Source organism: Adiantum capillus-veneris, chromosome 10 (genome assembly GCF_014529385.1).
Source record: "Adiantum capillus-veneris isolate H3 chromosome 10, ASM1452938v2, whole genome shotgun sequence".
Classification (NCBI taxonomy): Eukaryota; Viridiplantae; Streptophyta; class Polypodiopsida; order Polypodiales; family Pteridaceae; genus Adiantum; species Adiantum capillus-veneris.
The window spans coordinates 129,693,244-129,711,840 of NC_140940.1; the positions used below are offsets into that span (position 1 = coordinate 129,693,244).

Sequence of the window (18,597 nt, forward strand, 5' to 3'; positions counted from 1 at the left end):
AGCCTCAATTTCTCGATTAAGGGATTGACTGAAGCTTCTTGCACCTTGAAGGCACTGTCTGCGGGTGGGACATCTCCCATCTCGTAAGCTTGTATGCCTAGCTTGGTGGCCAACTCTATAGATATAAAATTGTGAGTAGAACCAAGGTCAAAGAGAATAAAAGCATCATGCTCTCTTACCTTTCCCCAAGAATGGCATAGAGGAGATCCTTTGTGGTGAGTTTGGTGAGTCTCCTCCTCTTGGATTTCAACCAAGGAAGCTCTAGGAGGATCTTGGCGGTTGTTCTTTTGGGGACAAGCGCAATACGCATGCCCTTGTTCGCCGCACTTGAAACACCGGTTATCCTTGTAATAACGCTCAAGATCTTCAGGAGAGATTTTGTTTTTACCTTTGTAAACTCCCTTCTCTTTAGCTTTGTTGGAGTTGCCCTTAGGAGACTTTTGGACATTGTCCTTCCCCTTAGGCTCGTTGGAACCCTTGTTTTCGGTGGGCTTATTATTTCTTTTAGCCCCCGTTTGGAAATTGATTCGAGAGGCGACCATAGTATGGTGTATTACTGCCGATATGGTACGTGGCCTTTGGGAGTTGACATACTCCGCCATTTCTTCGGTTAAGCCCGCACAAAATTGTTGCTTTTGCTCTCCAAAATCCAACTTTTTGAAGATAGTGTCTTTGAGTTGTAGGTCCCAAAACTTGTCTACATATTTGTGGATGGATTCATAGGGAGAGAGCTTTAAGATTCGCCATTCGGTGAGTACTTTGTCTTTGGCATCGGTGGCCAAAAACTGCTTCATAATGGAAGCTCTTAAAGCTTTCCATGTTCGTGGAGCTTCACCATTGGCTCGTAGGCTAGACCACCATTGTCTGGCGGACTTTTGAAAGTGCATAGCTACATGGCGTAGCTTAGAGGACTTCGTGAAGCCCTCATCTCCAAACGCCGCATGGAACTGTTCGATAAAGGCCAAGACTTTGTCCGTAGCACCAAAGGTACCATCATAGGTAAGGAAAGAGATGCTCTTCCCTCCATCTTTGAACTTCTTCAGCTTGGATGACCTCATCCATGTGGCATAGGATTTCCTATGGCCTCTTCTTTTTGATGGTTCAAAGGTTGCACCATCACTTTCTTCAGAAGGTGAAGAATTTGAAGAAGGTGGAGAAGAGGGTGACCTCTTTCTCGCCTTTTTTTTGTCTTGATCTTCGTCGTCTTCACCATCACTTTCATAAGAAAAAGAGGATGAAGAAGATGGATAAGAGGATTTCCTCTTTCTCGCCTTTTTCTTCTCTTGCTTTTTATCATCCCTCTTTGAATTATGGTGTGGAGAAGAGTGCGATGGTCTTCTCTGCTTTGGTGGTGATGGAGAGCGTTTAGCCCGCCGTCTTCATGGAGCCATCTCCGCCGAGGTGGCGGGAGACTCACTTCTTTCTCGTTCCTTCGGTGGAGGCTCTTGAGTTCTCCTTTGGGAAGGAGATGCATCATCAAGAAGTAAATTCTTGAGCCCTTCATATGGATTCTCTTCTTCTTCCCGAATCGGAGAGAGACCTATTTTGGGAGTCTCACAAGGAGGCTTCCTAGGTGTTCTCTCATCATGGTGATGAGCTTGGAGAATCCCGTGAGCACGGAGCTGCCGTTGCACTTCACTTTGGAGAGATGGATTGCCCATGGCTTGTTGAAGCCTAGAAACAAGATAGTTAACAAGCATCGGAGCATCATTAGTAGCTTGCTCATTAGCAAAATCAAAGTTATCAACATTAATTTCACTCTCTTTACTATTGTCATCCATTCTAACAAATTTTAGATGTAAACTTTTTAGGTGTACTTTGGCACTTCAAGCCCTAGTTGCTACGCCTCTTTACCCCTTTAGAAAAAGCACTCAATCTACTGTACCCGTGGCTTGAATACCATTAATTACAAGGAATAGAAGAGAGGGTCTTTCAACACCAGCAGAACAGCACCGGCTCCTGTCAAGCTTCTAATAGCTCAATAGTGGTTAAGCCGTAGGCAAGCCCTGTAGGACTCCACTATTAAGACCATAGCTCTCGACAGTGATGCCACGTTAACTGCACAAAGGCAACGCACTGCAAGGCTGAAAAATCCCTATTCTACTTACTCACATGTAATTAATAATACCAACCATTTATAGCTAGCTTGAGGACCTCCCTTCTTGAGCAAGAAAAGACAAACCTTGTGCTCTAATACCAATGTAACATTTAATGGCCTAAAAAACTCGTGTGTAGCGGAAATTAGCATGAACATAGTGGGCATTTCATTAGATTAGATTCTAAATAAGAATTACAAGAATGCTTGGGTAGAGAGAGCAACAAAAAGCATAGCACCTAGTTAGATAGCATGAACAATACTTTCAAAAGAGAGAGAAATTAAGCTATTGACAACAATTGAGGACCAGATTTGCATGGAGCCGGTCCCCCCTCCAAAAGGCTTTGTATTATGGTTTCTTCCATTAAGAGAGACATTGTACAATACAATTCTTTGTGTTCCTTCAAGACTAGCTATTGCAATGAAGATGAAAGCTTCATGCACTAAGCAAAACACAACATTAATTATCCCCGGTCTCAGACCCAAGACCTCACACACCTTCCAAGATGGTGAGAGCTAGTAGGGTATGAGAGTAGATTGAGAGGAAGAAGGAGTATCTTACAAGAAATATGTACATCTCCTCACATAATCACTCATATTATCTTAGCTTAGCTTAGTAATTAGCATGGTAGAGGAGATGAGCATGCATTGAAGCTTGGCTCTTGGTTGGATTTGCATCACAAAGCCAAGGGTTGTTGGTGTAGGCCTCCCTTCTCACAAGCTTGGAGTAGGTGGTAAGCTTTCCATTAAATCTTGAGAAGGAGAGAGAGTCTTCTTTACTTCACACATGAGATTGTGTGAGTTTGTGTGTGATAATGCCTTGCAAAAATCAGCCCCCTCTCTCTCTTCCGCGAGCCCCCTTGCTAATTGATCTTGCTGTCCTCCCATTGGACCTCCCTAGAGCTAGCCAATGACAATTAAGCAGCATAAGTGATAGCCTTCTGACATGTGTCCCCCTTTCCCCTTTTGTGAGAGCTTAAGGTAATTTAATAATTCATCTAAACTCTCATTGGACCCCTTTGCCTCCTGGCCAATAGGAATCAAGCAAGCCATTGGGCGAATGCTCATTGGACCACTTGGGAGACTGTCCAATAGTCTTCTAGAGGACTTAATTCTCATTGGTTATTTTATTTAGTGTTTTTAAATTAATTAAACTAGATTTACTCTAGCATAATTCTCATTGGTCCACCTCCAAGGCCATCCAATAGGAATTGGGTACACCTTGTGGGCATTTGGCCTAGGGAGCTGACATGTGTCCCTCATTCCCTTTGTGTAAAGGGAGCTTGTGTGTGTGTGTGTGTGTGGATTTCTCTCTCATCCCCTACATGCAAGGCTCGGCCCCTCCTATGTAGGGATGTGCAAAGACTTGGGTTGACCTTTGGACACAACCTTTGAATTTTGGAACCTTAGCATTTTGGGAGTCTTAATGAGTTGAACCTTAGGGTCTTTTTAGCCCATTGTTGCACATGGATCTTTTGCAGATGGCCCCCCTTTTGGATCCCTATTTTCCCTTTTTTGGATCCCTACAGTGGCCGGTCTGCTAGCTTAACCAATATTCTAGCTTTTTCTCCCCTGGTACTTCCCCACATTAAATGATCAGTTTAATATGAGAAAATTATTTAGGAGAATTATATATTTTTTATTATGACAGATTATCAACAAACTTCTACGATAGTGGACTTTGGAAAGAAACTTAATTATGAAATCATTTTCGGAAGGGCATTCATGCGGCAAGTATAGTTGATTCAAGATTGGGGAAACAATTACTTGTACTTGAAGCAAGTGGGATCAATCACAAGGATTAAATTGAAAGATCACACTTATAGAGATATAACGAAAACACCCATTCAAGAATTTGAATCAAAGTTTCCATCTTGGTTAAACAAAGACACACCTATTTGGATGTGTGGAGACTCAGAAAATGGGAGTTTAAAACGAGAAGAATGTATATTAGAAAGAGATTGTACAGATGAAGCATATACACCTGAACCCTTTCCGGAGAATTTGTTTGAGCCATTCGAATGGACTCAAATTTTGGTAACAATGGATGTGTGTGTGAATACGGCTATGCCTACTCAATTTTGCAGTGAGGATGGTTATGGCATAGTTCCCATACAAATGATCTCAACCATTCAAATTGAAGATGAATTTCAGGAACCTAAGGATTTACTAAAAGCTCAACAAGACTTCTATTATGATGAGTTTGAAGAACATTCAACTACATCTGATGATTCTGGATCAAAAAAAGAACATGTGAGAGCCCAACTGCTGTAAAAGGAGAGGAGGGAAAGTTTTTTTACTTTCAAAACCAAAAACCAAGAAGACAAAAATGATATAGAAGAAAAAGAGAATAAAGAAACTTGAAATCTATACCTATGCCATCAGTTTCTAGCATAACACAGTTTCTAATGCAGATAGATGCACACGAGTGTGTCAAAGACAAAATCACGGGTAGATATCCTTCAAACAACAAGCAAGGTACCTCAAATATATAAAGGAAAATGAGAAAGGAAACTCAATCAAAGTCACCAGGATGATTAATCATCCATCACACGAGTTGAATGAAAGAAAAAATATCAAGAGTTGAAGAAAACTCTAAAGGAGGTGTATACCACGGAAATGGAAACAACCGAGGAAGGGAGGAAAGATGTAATGAGTGTTCCATCCCATTACAAGAAATATACTCTCCAAGACCGAAAGATCATAGTGGAACAACCTGTAAGGAAACTAAGAAAACAGGGTGATTCATATGAAGGACCTGGAAATGCAAAGAAAATAGATTTAGCCGAACTAGGAGAAGAGCCTAGACCTAACTACGTTGCGAATGACGTGACTGAAGAAGAAGAAGAAGAGCTTTTGCTAAGCTTACTTGAAGAATACCGATATATCTTTGCATGGTCTTATAAATATCTCAAGGGTGTTGATCCAAAAATTTATCAACATACCATACCTATGAGAGATGATGCAAAACCAAGTAGACAACGACCATATACTTATAATGAAACATTTGCCAGAAAGATCAAAGAAGAGATAGAGAAGCTCAAGGAAGCCGAATTCATTCATGAAATTGAACACACAGATTGGGTGTCTCCAATTGTGGTGGTACCCAAGAAAAATGGAAAATTAAGAGTATGTGTCAATCTCAAAAAAGTGAATGCAGCCACCGTTAGAGACAAATACCCTCTTCCAATTGCCGAGCATGTTTTAGAACGAATTGCAAGAATAGAAGCTTATGACTTTCTAGATGCCTTTTTAGGGTACAATCAACTTTTGGTTGATCCAAAAGATCAACATAATACTACCTTTGCAAGTGAATGGGGTATTCTTGCCTATAGGGTTATGCCTTTTGGCCCTAACTAATGCTCCTGCCACCTTTCAAAGATTGATAAGCCATGCTTCCAAAGAATATATTAGGAATTTTTTGGAAGTATATATGGATGCTTTATATGTACATTCATCAATCTCGGCTGATCATTTTGAACATCTCAAAAAGGTATTGAAAAATGTAGACTTTATAGGATTTGCTTAAATCCTAAAAAGTGCACATTTATGGACAGACAAGGAAAAATTCTTGAACATATAGTGTCTAAAAATGACATCATGATCGATATGGATAAAATTCATGTTATTGCTGAATTGTCTAGACCAAAAACAATCAAAGGGCTTTAGGCTTTCATGGGACGTTGTGGATATTACATACAATTCATTTATATGTATGTTATAATCGCAAAAACCATGTATGGACTGATTACACTCTTTGTATGGAGTCATCTGTGAAGAATCCTTCATGAAGCTTAAAGAAGCTCTCACTTTAGCCCCAATATTGAAAGCACCATATTGGAATAAGATATTCCATATACATATTGATGCTTCTAATTTTGCCATTGGGTGTATATTAGCTCAACGAGGAGATGGAAAATTTGATTCTCCCATTTTTTATGCTAGTAGACAGCTGAATGTGGGAGAGAAAAACTATACAACTATTGAAAGAGAAGGATTAGAGATGATTTATGTTGTAAAAAAGTATCGACATTATCTATTAGCCAACGAATTTGTGTTCTTTGTGGAACACCAAGCCTTATTATGTTTGGTCAGCAAGCCATGCAACATAAAGAGAATAGTGAGATGATTCATCATTCTTTTGGAATTTGATTTCACCATAGTTGTAGAAAAGGGCACCACACACCAAAGAGCAGATCATTTATCAAGGATTATTTTAGGAGAACCACCTAAAGAGGTAGACGATGATCTACCAGATGCATATCTGTTCTCTGTGGAAATGATACCCCATTGGTCAAAAAATATGCTTTCATTGATGACTATAGCTCAAGTGGATTCTCAAATATCACTTCCTATTACACCGAGATTAATTAGGCAATCGGCTATGTATCAATTAATAGATAAAAGGTTGTAAAAAGGAAATTGAGATGGAATATTACTTTTGTGTAAATTAATCCTAAGGAGAAAAACCCAATACCTAAATCAAGCACACATGTGGCATAGTAGGAATTCACTTTGCGAAAGACCAAACTATGCAACGGATCATGAGACTTGAAGTAGTTTGGCCAACCATGAGGAGTGATGTTCACTAGAGGTCACTCTTTTAGTGAAACCACCGCTAGAGCGTTTTAATGGCAGGCATATAGTGGCCAACAACTTTTGCAGATGCCAAAGAATATGTTCAAAGATGTCATGCATGCCAACGAGCAAAAATGCCAACAAGGGTAGGTAGCATGCCTTTATGACCAATGATGGGGGCTAGAGATTTTGCAAAATGGGGCATAGATTTTGTCGGATCAATACAACCACCTGCTTATAGAACTCAAGCTCAATATATTATTCTAGGTACGGAATATTTGACTAAGTGGACAGAGTCCAAGGCAACCAGAAAGAATGATGCTAGAACCAGAGCCGCATTCTTGTATGAGAATGTATTCACCAGATATGGACTTCCAATAGAAATTTTCACTGATAGGCAAACTCATTTCCTCAATGAGGTAATTGAGTATCTTCTAAATGAATTTATGGTCATCCATAACAAATTTTCTCCATATCATCCACAAGCGAATGGACAAGGTGAGCACATGGATAAAATTCTTAGCTCAGTATTGACTAAAGTGGTTAGTTCAGGATGAATTGATTGGGAAATGAATCTACATGCTACTCTTTGGGCTTATAGAGTTTCATTCAAGACAACTTTAAATGCTACACCCTTTAACCTTGTTTATGGTCTTGATTGCATACTACCGATGGAATTTCTATTGCTGACACTAAGGGTAGCTAAAGATCTTGAGTGGATCGGATATGAATTGTCATAGAGGCTTCAAGATTTAGAAAATCTTGATGAACAAAGGCTAACAGCTATAGCTCACATCTACGCACAAAAACGAAAGCAAAAGTAATTTTTTGATTCACATCTAGTCACAAAAATCTTCAAAAAAGGGGACCTAGTTTTAGTTTATTCCCTTAAGCAACACATTCCCAAATTCAAGAAAAAGAGAAATTGACCGTTTGTCATTGAAGATGTATTTCCAAGTGGAGCAGTTAAGTTATCCACTATAGATGGTCAACCAGTGGCTAACTGGATTAGTGGATGCCGCTTAAAGAAGTACCATTTGCCACTAATCATTGATTTGCTAGAGAAAATGCATGCAACAAAGAAGAGAAAGATTAAATGATATCAGGTTGTTGACAGAGCTTGACTTCGAGTACTCAAGAGAAAAGCTGCTTTCAAAAATCAACAAACACCTATTCCCATCAACACATTGGAACCAGATAAGAGACTATGGGAATCACAAAATGATGAAGTATCAATGGATGATGAATGGTTGGATGGAATTGACCTTTGCGTCACAGTACAACTAAACAATCATAGCACAAATGCATTAGTAAATACCGGCGCTCGAATGAATGCAGTATGTTATTCCACTTAAAAGAAAGCTACAAATGAATCTTTTGCATCGGGAGTATCTTCTATTAAAGGATGCAACAAAAACCCAACACCGGCATTGGGAGTGGTCAACTTGAATGTGATAGTAAATGGTTTTTCATGCCCTGATCAATTTATATGCATACAAGATGAACATATGAATGAAACAATGATTCTTAAAATCTCATGGATGCGGACATACAAGGCAGTACCAGATTGGGACACCAATCAACTCAAGGTATCACTTAAAGGAGGACAACTCTTAGTTCCAATTGCACCAAGCAAAGAGGAATGGAAAAGAGTTTGCCCACAAAAGAAACCAGGGAATCATCAATCTACATCAACGTCTGGACAAGCAAATGTTACAAGCAGCATGCAAGGAGTCACGCAAATTTGGGTACCAAAAGCACAACTAAAGGACAATCCGTCTCAAATTTGGGTGCCAAAAACTCATCTACCATACTGAAGGAAGTTTCACATATAAAAACTCAGAGAAAAATATCTTTCGGAAGAGAAACTAGCACTAGATGGTTTTGGAAACCAAATGAGCATTTATTTTCTCCACAAACTGTAAAGCCGATGAATCAATGGAAAGTTAAATCTCAAAAAACTCCACCACAATAGTTCAATTCATCAACCAAAAACCGCAATACCAATGGAGAGTTAAATCTCAGCAACCGCCATCATTGCTACCTATAGCTCAGAAAATCAATGGGCCAAAGCATCCAGATGGTACAATCATGCAAAGAGCACATAAATTACAAAATTTTCTATTTTAAAAATATCAACAAGGAGATACCTCGACCACGGAAACCCTTGAGTTAACTACTCAAGACCCAACTCTTGCACCGCATACTCATTTGTATTGCATTGACCTTCAAAGCATGATAGATCCAACCACACCTATGCATAGAGACACGATTGTTTAACCCATGCATACAGTCGCCCCGGAGTACTCCATCTAGGAGGGGTGGAAGGAAACTTCATTAATTAAGGGCAATGTTTGAAGAGGGAGGAAAAAGTTGGATGTTAGCATGTGATTTTTGCAAACTTACCTGATAATGCCCTTAAAAATCATCCACAGTCCCCGATGAGTGTAAACAGTGTATATACTATAAAAAAATACGTCAAAAAATAGCCTTTTTTTATTTTCATCATTTTTGGATATTGGAGTTTAAAAGTGGAGAAATCCACCAAAAAGTAATAAAATAGTTTTTTTCAATGGATTTTCTTAAGCTTTGATCTTTCAATTTTCTTTTTAGTGCATTTTATTATTTTCTTTGGTCTTTTCAATAAACAAGTCAAAAATTAATAATAAATAGCAAATGAGCTGAGATGGGAAACTAAAAATACGTTGATGATAAGGAAGACAATATGGACATGCAAAAAAAAAATCGATCGAAACGACAAACGAAAGCGGGAGGCCTAAGTTAAGTTGCCAAAGCCTGCTTTTGCAAATTCTTACAGAATGAGCTAACAAAGTCCGATTGAGGAAATTTTTGAGTCTAATGTAGATTCACGATCTATTAGGACTAATAGGAGCATTTGGGGAAAAAAAGTTTGGGAAGTCCGAGCATAGATATCTTTGGTAGCCCAAAATCACCTCATTTCCACTAGTCACTCCTGGAGAAGAGAGCTCTCTACCTTCTTCGCGCGTGATTTTCGAAGTCCACAGTCACCCATTTTCAGCACCATTTCACACGAGACATGAGGGGTAAGTTCTAAACTCATCAAAGAACATTTCTATGCAGTCAGGTAGCAGGTCTAGGACCTAGAAAAAACCCTAGAATCCCAGCTATGTACGAATTCCTAGAACACATAAACAACCATAGCGGCCTGTCAGCTCAGCCAAATTGGACAAGACTTGAATTGTACCATGCCCCTAGATAGTAGAACACTTCCATATCATTAGATGACCGTTTGGCAGGGGTTGAGGGGGTCCCTAAGTAAATAATATAGGGTTTTGCCACATGCGAGAATTGAATTCAGACTCCACCGGCGGCAGCTTATAGACAAAGTCTATACACAAGGAAAGCTCTCTAGCAAAAGGAAACATCTCGCAGACTACAAAGCATCAATTTTGACACATGGACTCAAACTGACTCCAAATGAGCCCAATTGAATGAGCAGCATCAGAACTATGTAGCGGACAAGTCCATGGCTTCAATAGTGACCAGATCTTACCAAACTCATTTTAGGACTTGTTTTTTATGCAATGAAGATGTGTAGGTCATAAAATTGTCTTTTCAAGCATAAAATTCAACTACTATAAATAATTACAATTATTTACTTTGGTGCGAAATTGGATTAAAAATCATCATCATGGTTCAATTATCACTTATACACATCTATCTCATGTCACATTTTGAATATGAGCCCAAAATGTCCAATAAATCTCACATTTTGTCAAAAAATGCACTAAAAGGTCTACAGTCCAAATTTTGAGTTATTTGTCACATTTTTTGATCCAAAACCTCCCATATCTCACACAAAGGGTCTATAGAATGTCTAAAACCAATTTTCAAGAAAAAATATTCAATTTGATGAAAATGTTAATAATCGCGATTATTTACATTTTTCCCAGAATGAATCCAAATTTCATCTTTGACCTTATGGGACCAAAGTACATGATGTGACAAGCCCACCGATCAAGTGTTGGTGTTGGCTACACCCGTTATGCATCAAGAGGGAGATATGCTATGGATGTCACAATATTTCCCACTCACTTTGTATAAGTATTGGGATCACTCGGAGTTCCAAAGTTGTATATGGTAGTTTGAGGGGTCAAGCTTAAACCCATAGTAGAAGGGATTGTGGTGAAATCCCTTAAAAGGAAGCCTTTAGGCAAGGAGGCTTCATTCTTGAGTATCCACTCTTGAGGATCCACTTTTGAGAGCTCTCTCTCTCTCTCTTGAGTGTTCACTCTTTGGCCTAGCCTTGAGCTTAATGCCCATGCTTAAGAGGCTGGTGCTAACTGTTGTAATTAGAGTAAGCTCTTCTTAATTAATCTAGTTCTTATTTTCTCATTTGTCTACTTCTTCTCTACATTTCATCTTTTCATGAAGTGGTATTACACTTTCATTATTCTAGACTTGAGAGATGTATGTACCTCTTGCTATTAACCACTCTTATCTCTCTACGAGCAACTGATTTGCGATCTTTAGCATCACAAATTAAGTCGATTAAGTTGGGTCTTAATCTTGTAATTTGTGTGTGTGCCCTATTCTTTGCTTGTGTGTAGATAGGTTTCATAAAGCTCTAGCACCATCTCGAGGGGTTCACTATGTGTAAAACTACCATATCACGTGCGTTCAAGACATATTTGTAAAACCCCTTATCAGGGAACTTTTTTAGGAATATAACATACCCTTTTCTTTAAAATCTGTAAGTTGTTTTCAACTTTGAAAAAATAATGCCCTTCTGTATATATATTTCTGTAAGTTTCAAGAACTTTAAATACCCTTCTGTTGAACTCAGGTGATAGGTTACATTTTTATTAGGTGACCTCCCTGCGAGCACCATTCACCTCCTGTGTGTAGCTATTGATGAAGTGTCGTAATTGACATGTGGTAATTAGTGTGTGCTTATCATTAGTGTGCTTGGGGTTTCTAGTCTATGGCAAGTCCGACATCGGTGGGCTTGATGTGTGTAGGAGTTGCTTAGTGATTATAGTAGGTTTAGAGTTATTCTTGCCATGGCTAATCTCTACTTGCAATGAAGAGGTGATCTCTTGAATCCTCTATTCCTATGCATCCGATGCTCGTGCTTCCATGCCCTTGCCGGGTTGCCGATCCACGGATTTGATAATTTTGTGTGGGTTGCAATTAGGTCGTGCTACAATGCCTCCATACATTTGGCACCGTTGTCAGGGATCGATATCCTAAGCTAGTGAGTTTAGGATGTATAAAATAGAGTAATTTCATTACTCGATTTTTGAGTGTGTGTAACTCAAAATTGGTTTGATTTGATGATATTGTGTAAGAAATTGATGTTAATGTTGAGTTATGAATACCCAAACCCCCAATTTCACTAATTTTATGCTAACCCTTACTAATTTCACTTCTTTTCATGCTAATTTTTACTAATTTTGACTAACCTTGCTAAACTAACCGCTAACAATTGAAGTGTAATTTATGATTAATCCCCTTTTAAGAGGTGGAATCATCACTATAATCAAGTTAGTTGTACCAATTTATGCGTAATTTAATGATTTGAGTGTTTGAATTTTGAGCTACAAATGGTCAATTTTGGAGCCGATTTGGTGGTGCACACACTTGTGTGTGCAATGATGCGTCTTTGCGCGGAGAAAAGGAATAGCTAGGCGTGTAATTACGATGTAAGTGAACTCACTTGTTATGTCAATTCTTGATTGATTAATGAAGTTCAATGTGCTAATTATTTGCTAAAATTAGGTGTGTAACACAAATTGACCTACACTTTGCACCTAATTTGATACACTTGGAATGAAATTGATCGTCAAATTGTGACTAATGAACTTTATGTGTATCCAAATAATGCTTAATTCTCATCAAGAACTCATGTGTGTACATAAAAATCATTGTGTGTGCATACACCAAAGAGGGAAAAAACTGTCAAAAATTTCAAGTGTGTGCACCTAATCTTGAATATGTGCATACATATAAATTGATGGAATTGATGATACATGTGTATGCTAGGCTAATCAATCATTGGATAAGCTTAATTGCCAAAAAATTGGGCAAAAATTGAGTGTGTGTGTCCATCCATGATCACCTCATTTTTAATGATTGATGGTCAATTGGGACACCTTTTTATTGTGAAATTTGCATAGAAAGTGTGTGCAATCATTAGGTGTAAGCCTAAATGCATTGCCAATTGAGCCAAATTTAAAATTTTGTGCTTAATTTTTGAGTGTGTGCATTGCTTGATTGAGTCAAAATAGGGTTATTTTTTGGAAAATTGAGCATGCATGCATTCACTTATGTTTGATTGAGTTGCAATTTGAGCATTGCAATGTGGAATTTATGGAATAGTTGCATAAAATTTTGGCCTAAATTTGGGTGTGTGTGCCTACTCAATGGCATGTGATATCCAATTTAGGGATGAATATCTAGGAGCAATTCCCATTATGATGATTGAAAGGCCTAAAGGTTGGTGTGTATGATCAAATGACTTGGTATGACTCAACTGTATACAATTGAGGATGATTTTATTACCATTGCATGTGTATACCAATGGAAATGGTAAAAAAATTGATGCTTTATGCATTTGCAATTGCCATAATCACGTATGTGTAGCCATAAAAACCAAAAATGACAAATCTGACAGGGTTTGGATGATTAGGGCTTTGAGATATGAGCAATTAGTTTTGCAATGATTGATGATTATCTATGGAATCGTAATTGAGACGTATTTATGCTCTACATTTTGTGTATGCATCTCAGTTTGTTGAAATGGAAACGACCATTGTGCATAAGACTATTCTGACCCAATGTGTGTGCATGTCTAAAGAATCATCATTTTGAAGATGGATAGCATGGTTTCATTGAAATGTTTCCCCATTTGGATAGTAATAGTTCAAAAAATTTGTTCAAGTGAGATACATGAGCACTTATTCACGTTGATATGGCTTGAAAATGTTCAATTGTAACATAGAAAGTGGAAAATTATAGACTTTTCAAGAATGAAAAGTTTTCTTTTCAATTTTGCTAACACTCGATGGTCGCTACACTCAAATCATCATGTGACTGTTGGCTTGCTTGGACATAACTTTGCTCACACACCGTCAAATTTCCTGTGAGAACCTTCCCTTGGAGATACCATCCAATATATATATATATGAACGAGCTGCTTTTTTACTGCCCTGCTCACAAAATTGTAGTGATCCGCTCGGCGTTCACTAGCCCCACTCCACCGGAGTCGGCTTGACTCACACACACAAACAATACTATGCGTGGGAACGAGCCCCAATGAAATTTGAAAAGGAAATTCTAAACACACCCCTTTTTGGAGATTTGTCTCGCTTGGCTTGTACTCCACACACACACACACTCTGATGCTTGCGTTAATCTAGAGTCTGCCTATGTGTGGTTGCCATTTTTTGGCTCGCTACCACACACACATATTCTTCCTACCTTGTGGGCCTGGATTTGCTCACAGCACCCCACACAAGAGGTGCGCACATGAGCAGATTTTAATGCCGCTGCGGCTTGTGCGTCCGACGTGGCAATGAATCTATAGCCGTAGCGTTTTCCGCGTGAAAGTAGGGCAGTGAACGTAGTTGACTGCTGCGTTCACTGCTTTTGCGGCACTTTTTTGGAGGACCCACCATGCGAGCTGTTTACCGGCGTCTGCCTCCTGCTGCAGCGCCATCACAGGGCGTTAGCTAACCACAGTTTGGTAGCAACCTCCACATGCCACTGCTCGAGGGTAGTATACAGCTGCACCAACCGAGGTCCGAGACCTGTTGCACTCTCGCTACAACAGTCGTTAGCGGTTGATGAAATTGCACCATAATTAGTGCCTTCCAAAGCGATAGAATTACCACTTGCTGTACTGTGCCACAAAAAAAATACTTAAAGGCACTTGTTAGGCAGTGAAATCTCGCTCGGCAAGAAAGCCTGTGTCGAGAATCACTTACTCGGCGTTCTGATTTTGAGTGAGAAGGGTAAGCGACTCATATTCCCCACTGTCATGCGCTTCACTATGCTACTGCGCCAGACATGGCAATAGAAAAGCCTACGTCAGAAGGCTGAATTATTCTCCACATCAAGAGAGCAAGGAGTTGTGCAAAAGGAAGTGGAAGAGAAACCAACATGGTGTGTAGGTTGTGTGTATCCTCTCTCTCTCCCTCTCTCCTTCTGTCCTTCCCTCTCTCTCTCCTCTCTCTCTCTCTCTCTCTCTCTCTCTCTCTCTCTCTCTCTCTCTCTCTCTCTCTCTCTCTCTCTCTCTCTCTCTATCTATCTCTCTCTCTCTCTCGGGGAGTTGCAGAGCAGTTATAGAAACTACTAGTACTTAATGACAATGCAAAACATACGTTCTGTGTTGCAGTAACACTCTTTGCCTAGCGTTTTAGCTAATGGTGCGGGTCCTAATGCTTGCAGGGAAACACAATGGACCAGCAACGCTCACCTAGCTTGCGACCAGGCTCTCCAATGGTGAGTGCGTTCACAACATATCGTCCTCCACGTTCCGTCCACGGGCAACAACCACCCCATCGAATTCAGCCACAATTTTAATCCACAGAGACGGTGCCATCACCACCGCCAGCCGGTGGATTCCGTCAACTTCTACAATCTGGTGACTACATTATGCACGATCAAGTCAATTTGCAATTTCCTCTTCCTTCGGGGACCCACTACCTATCGCCAAACCCTAAACACAACAGAATGGTAGGCATTACTGCAACGGCTCCACCTGGATCGATGCCGATGTTCCTGCCAAGCTTTCGGTCACTTGAACATTCAATTCCTCAAAGTGCCGATGGCTCCTTGCCATCTATTCCTGCTCTCCTTCCTGCCATGGAGGAGAACATACCTCTGCTAGAGTTTCCAATGGTCAAGGCAACCGCTCTACAAGGAAATGAAGTAAGCTCAGTCACAAATACTATGTCTTCAGCAGTTCTGGTGCAACGAGACCCTAAGAGCAAGGCTAAAACGCCTTCCAACCTGAAGAAAGGTTTGGAGTGGTCAACCATAAGGGTCTTGTGCTTGATCGAATTCTTCCAGGAGAAGTGGACTAGCCTAGGCAAAGGAAACTTCAAGCAGAAGCATTGGTCCGGTCTTGCGCTACAAATGAACTCAAAGTTTTCATCTACCTACTCGGCACAACAATGCAAAAATAAATGGGACTCTCTTCGCAAGACCTACCAGAGAGAGAAAAGGGCTGAAGAAGGTACTGGTGCATCCCCGTCTACTTGGGAGTTTTTTGATAGGATGTCTCAGGTTCTTGGGAGAACACCCAAGGTGCATGGTTTGGCCGGTGGCTTCAATGGGGAGGACTTTTTACCTGGGGCACCAGAGGCGGATGAAGACGACGACAACAGTGATGCAGACAATAAGGACGTCCACATCCCTAACAATGACGAGCATCAGAATGTAGCAACCCCCTCTCGAGAGGGACCACCAACCTCACCAATTACCAGTGCGCCAAGCAGTGCTGGTGCTGGAGAATGTTCTGCTGGTAGGGCTGCCGACTCCGTTCGGGGCCAAGGATGCAAGAAGAAACGTCATCTATCCGAAGTTGGCTCCTCCTTGGGTGTTGAGCTGAAAGAAGGACTATCCAGTTTTGCAGAAACCATGAAGGAGGTCGAGCTCCGCAGGATTGAGGCCGAAGTGCGTCGAATTGAAGCAGATGAAAGGCGTGCAGAGAAAGCTGGAGAGATACAGTTGCAGATAGCAAGAATTTTGGCTAGTGGACGTGATGCTTGACGTAAGATTGCATCTTGTCAGGCAGAATATTGATGTAACCCAGCAATAAAATATAGCAATGCCTACGTCATTTCTTCAAACATGGTCTCTCTCTTTCTCTCTGAGTCTCTCCTGCCTGACACTGTTGTGTCTCTTTGTAGAGTTAATGCAATTTGGAGTCTGACAAGTTAGAGAATAAGTATCTATTGTTTGTTTATTTGCCTACCTACCACTAAATATTCATGGTGTTCTCGTTGTCAATCACAGTAGCAACATTTGGCTTAAGTGATCATTTATAGTATGACAAAAAAATAGATTCTTCAGAAAGAGAGAAGAGAGTTGGAGATAAGGGGTTACGAGAGAGAGGGATTTAGTAAAAAAGTTAGAGAATAATTTAGCGTTATGGTTAGAGTTAGAAAGATATATGTACAGGTGGTTAGCATTATAGCGAGAGTAAGAGAGATAGATAGTTAACGTTAGAGTTACAGATAAAGGGGTTACGGGAGAGAGGGAGGTAGTAAAAAAGTTACAACGTAATTTGGCATTATGGTTAGAGTTAGAACGATATATGTATAGATGGTTAGCATTACAGCTAGAGTAAGATAGATAGATAGTTAACGTTAGAGTTAGAAATAGGCGGAAACGTTATGCGTAAACATTACAGAGTTAGGGAGACAGGTACTTAGCGTTATAGTTAGAGTTAGAGAGTTAGATCACACTATGCGTAAAAGTTAGAGTTACAGAGACAGGTAGTTAGAGTGGTTGGGGAGTTAGCGTGATTACGAGAAAGACGTAGCGTTATAGTTGGAGTTATTGAGTTAGGTCAACTATGCGTAAAAGTTAGAGTTAGAGAGACAGGTAGTTATAGTGGTTGGGTAGTTATTGTGACTACGAGGAAGAGTTAGCGTTATAGTTAGAGTTAGGAGATATAGATCAACTATGCGTAAAAGTTAGAGTTACAGAGACAGGTAGTTAGAGTGGTTGGGGAGTTAGCGTGATTACGAGAAAGACTTAGCGTTATAGTTGGAGTTATTGAGTTAGGTCAACTATGCGTAAAAGTTAGAGTTAGAGAGACAGGTAGTTACAGTGGTTGGGTAGTTATTGTGACTACGAGAAAGAGTTATCGTTATAGTTAGAGTTAGGAGAGTTAGATCAACTATGCGTAGAAGTTAGAGTTAGAGAGATAGGTAGTTACAGTGATTGGGTAGTTAGAGCTGTGAGTTAGAGAAAGACTAAGCGTTATTGTTAGAGTTAGAGAAGTAAACAATATGCGTCAACGTTACAGTTACAGAGACTGGTAGTTAGAGTGGAGACATGGAGACAGGGTGGTAGAGTGCACATACCAACTATGTGGATCATTGCAATGGACAAATGCCTAGCACTCCCGTGAGTCTCATCTGGCATTGTTATTTGCTAATTGATATCTGGCAACCCAGTCCCTATATAGAATGTTGCGCATTCTCTGACCTAGAATACGCTCTCTCCTAGCACTTCTTGGAGCGGGCAAAATATTTGGATGGGGATCAAATTGCTCTTCTCTGTCCACAGCATGCACACCATGCTCAGCCAAAAAATTATGAAGCACACAACATGCAATCACATAAGCTGGAGCTCGACTAAGGTCCACGGGCATATTTTACAAAATTCACCACCTCTTCTTCATGATGCCAAAAACATTTTCAATTACAACGCGTCCTCTGGAAATGTGACGGTTAAATTCAGCCCAAGGTCCCTGACTAGGAGCGGCGCCCTCTCCAAATGGAGTGATCATCAAAGAGGAAGAACCGTAGCCTTTGTCTGCGAGGAGGTATGGTTGTATGCGCAAACGCTCCAACGTAATTACTGGAGCAGAGAGGACTTGTCGGGATCGCATGCGCCTATACAACGCAGAGCTCTTCCAGTGCGCAGCATCGTTAGTGCCTCCGGGCACGCTCACGCACACATCCCACAATTTTTTCCTCGCATCGCACACTGCCTGCAATAGGATTGAATGGAAATGGTGTCTACACCAATACTCTGCTGGAGTGTCACGACGTTTTGGTCTCCTAGCCAACCTTATGTGAGTGCCATCTATCGCGCCACACACATTCAGTAACATAGTGATGGTCGAAAATTCAGCTATAATTTGATGTAGCCGCTCAACGGACGGCACACTGATGTATTGAGGATGTAAGCGTGTGGCAAGG

General features: G+C 40.3%; 2 protein-coding genes across 2 annotated transcripts in view; both read left to right on the plus strand.

Annotated features, from left to right (window-relative positions):
• The window catches only part of LOC147449643 (uncharacterized), a 63,505-nt gene extending 48,264 nt beyond the window's left edge, over positions 1-15,241 (plus strand). The window contains exon 3 of the mRNA XM_086521612.1: positions 15,107-15,241. Coding sequence (XP_086377738.1) covers positions 15,107-15,241 — 135 coding nt within the window. The remainder of the gene's footprint in view (positions 1-15,106) is intronic.
• A 72-nt stretch (positions 15,242-15,313) lies between these two features.
• LOC147449644 (uncharacterized) lies at positions 15,314-16,432 on the plus strand. Its single transcript, XM_086522667.1, has 2 exons — positions 15,314-15,860; positions 16,173-16,432. Exons 1-2 carry the CDS (start codon positions 15,314-15,316, stop codon positions 16,430-16,432), a joined length of 807 nt encoding a protein of 268 aa, XP_086378793.1.
• Positions 16,433-18,597: the final 2,165 nt, after the last annotated feature.

Excerpts from the sequence above, each read along its gene's own strand:
- LOC147449644 (XM_086522667.1), top strand. The coding sequence starts at position 15,314 with ATGCACGATCAAGTCAATTTGCAATTTCCTCTTCCTTCGGGGACCCAC. Across the intron at positions 15,861-16,172 it reads AAATAAATGGGACTCTCTTC|AATGTTCTGCTGGTAGGGCT; the intron begins GCAAGACCTACC and ends CTGGTGCTGGAG.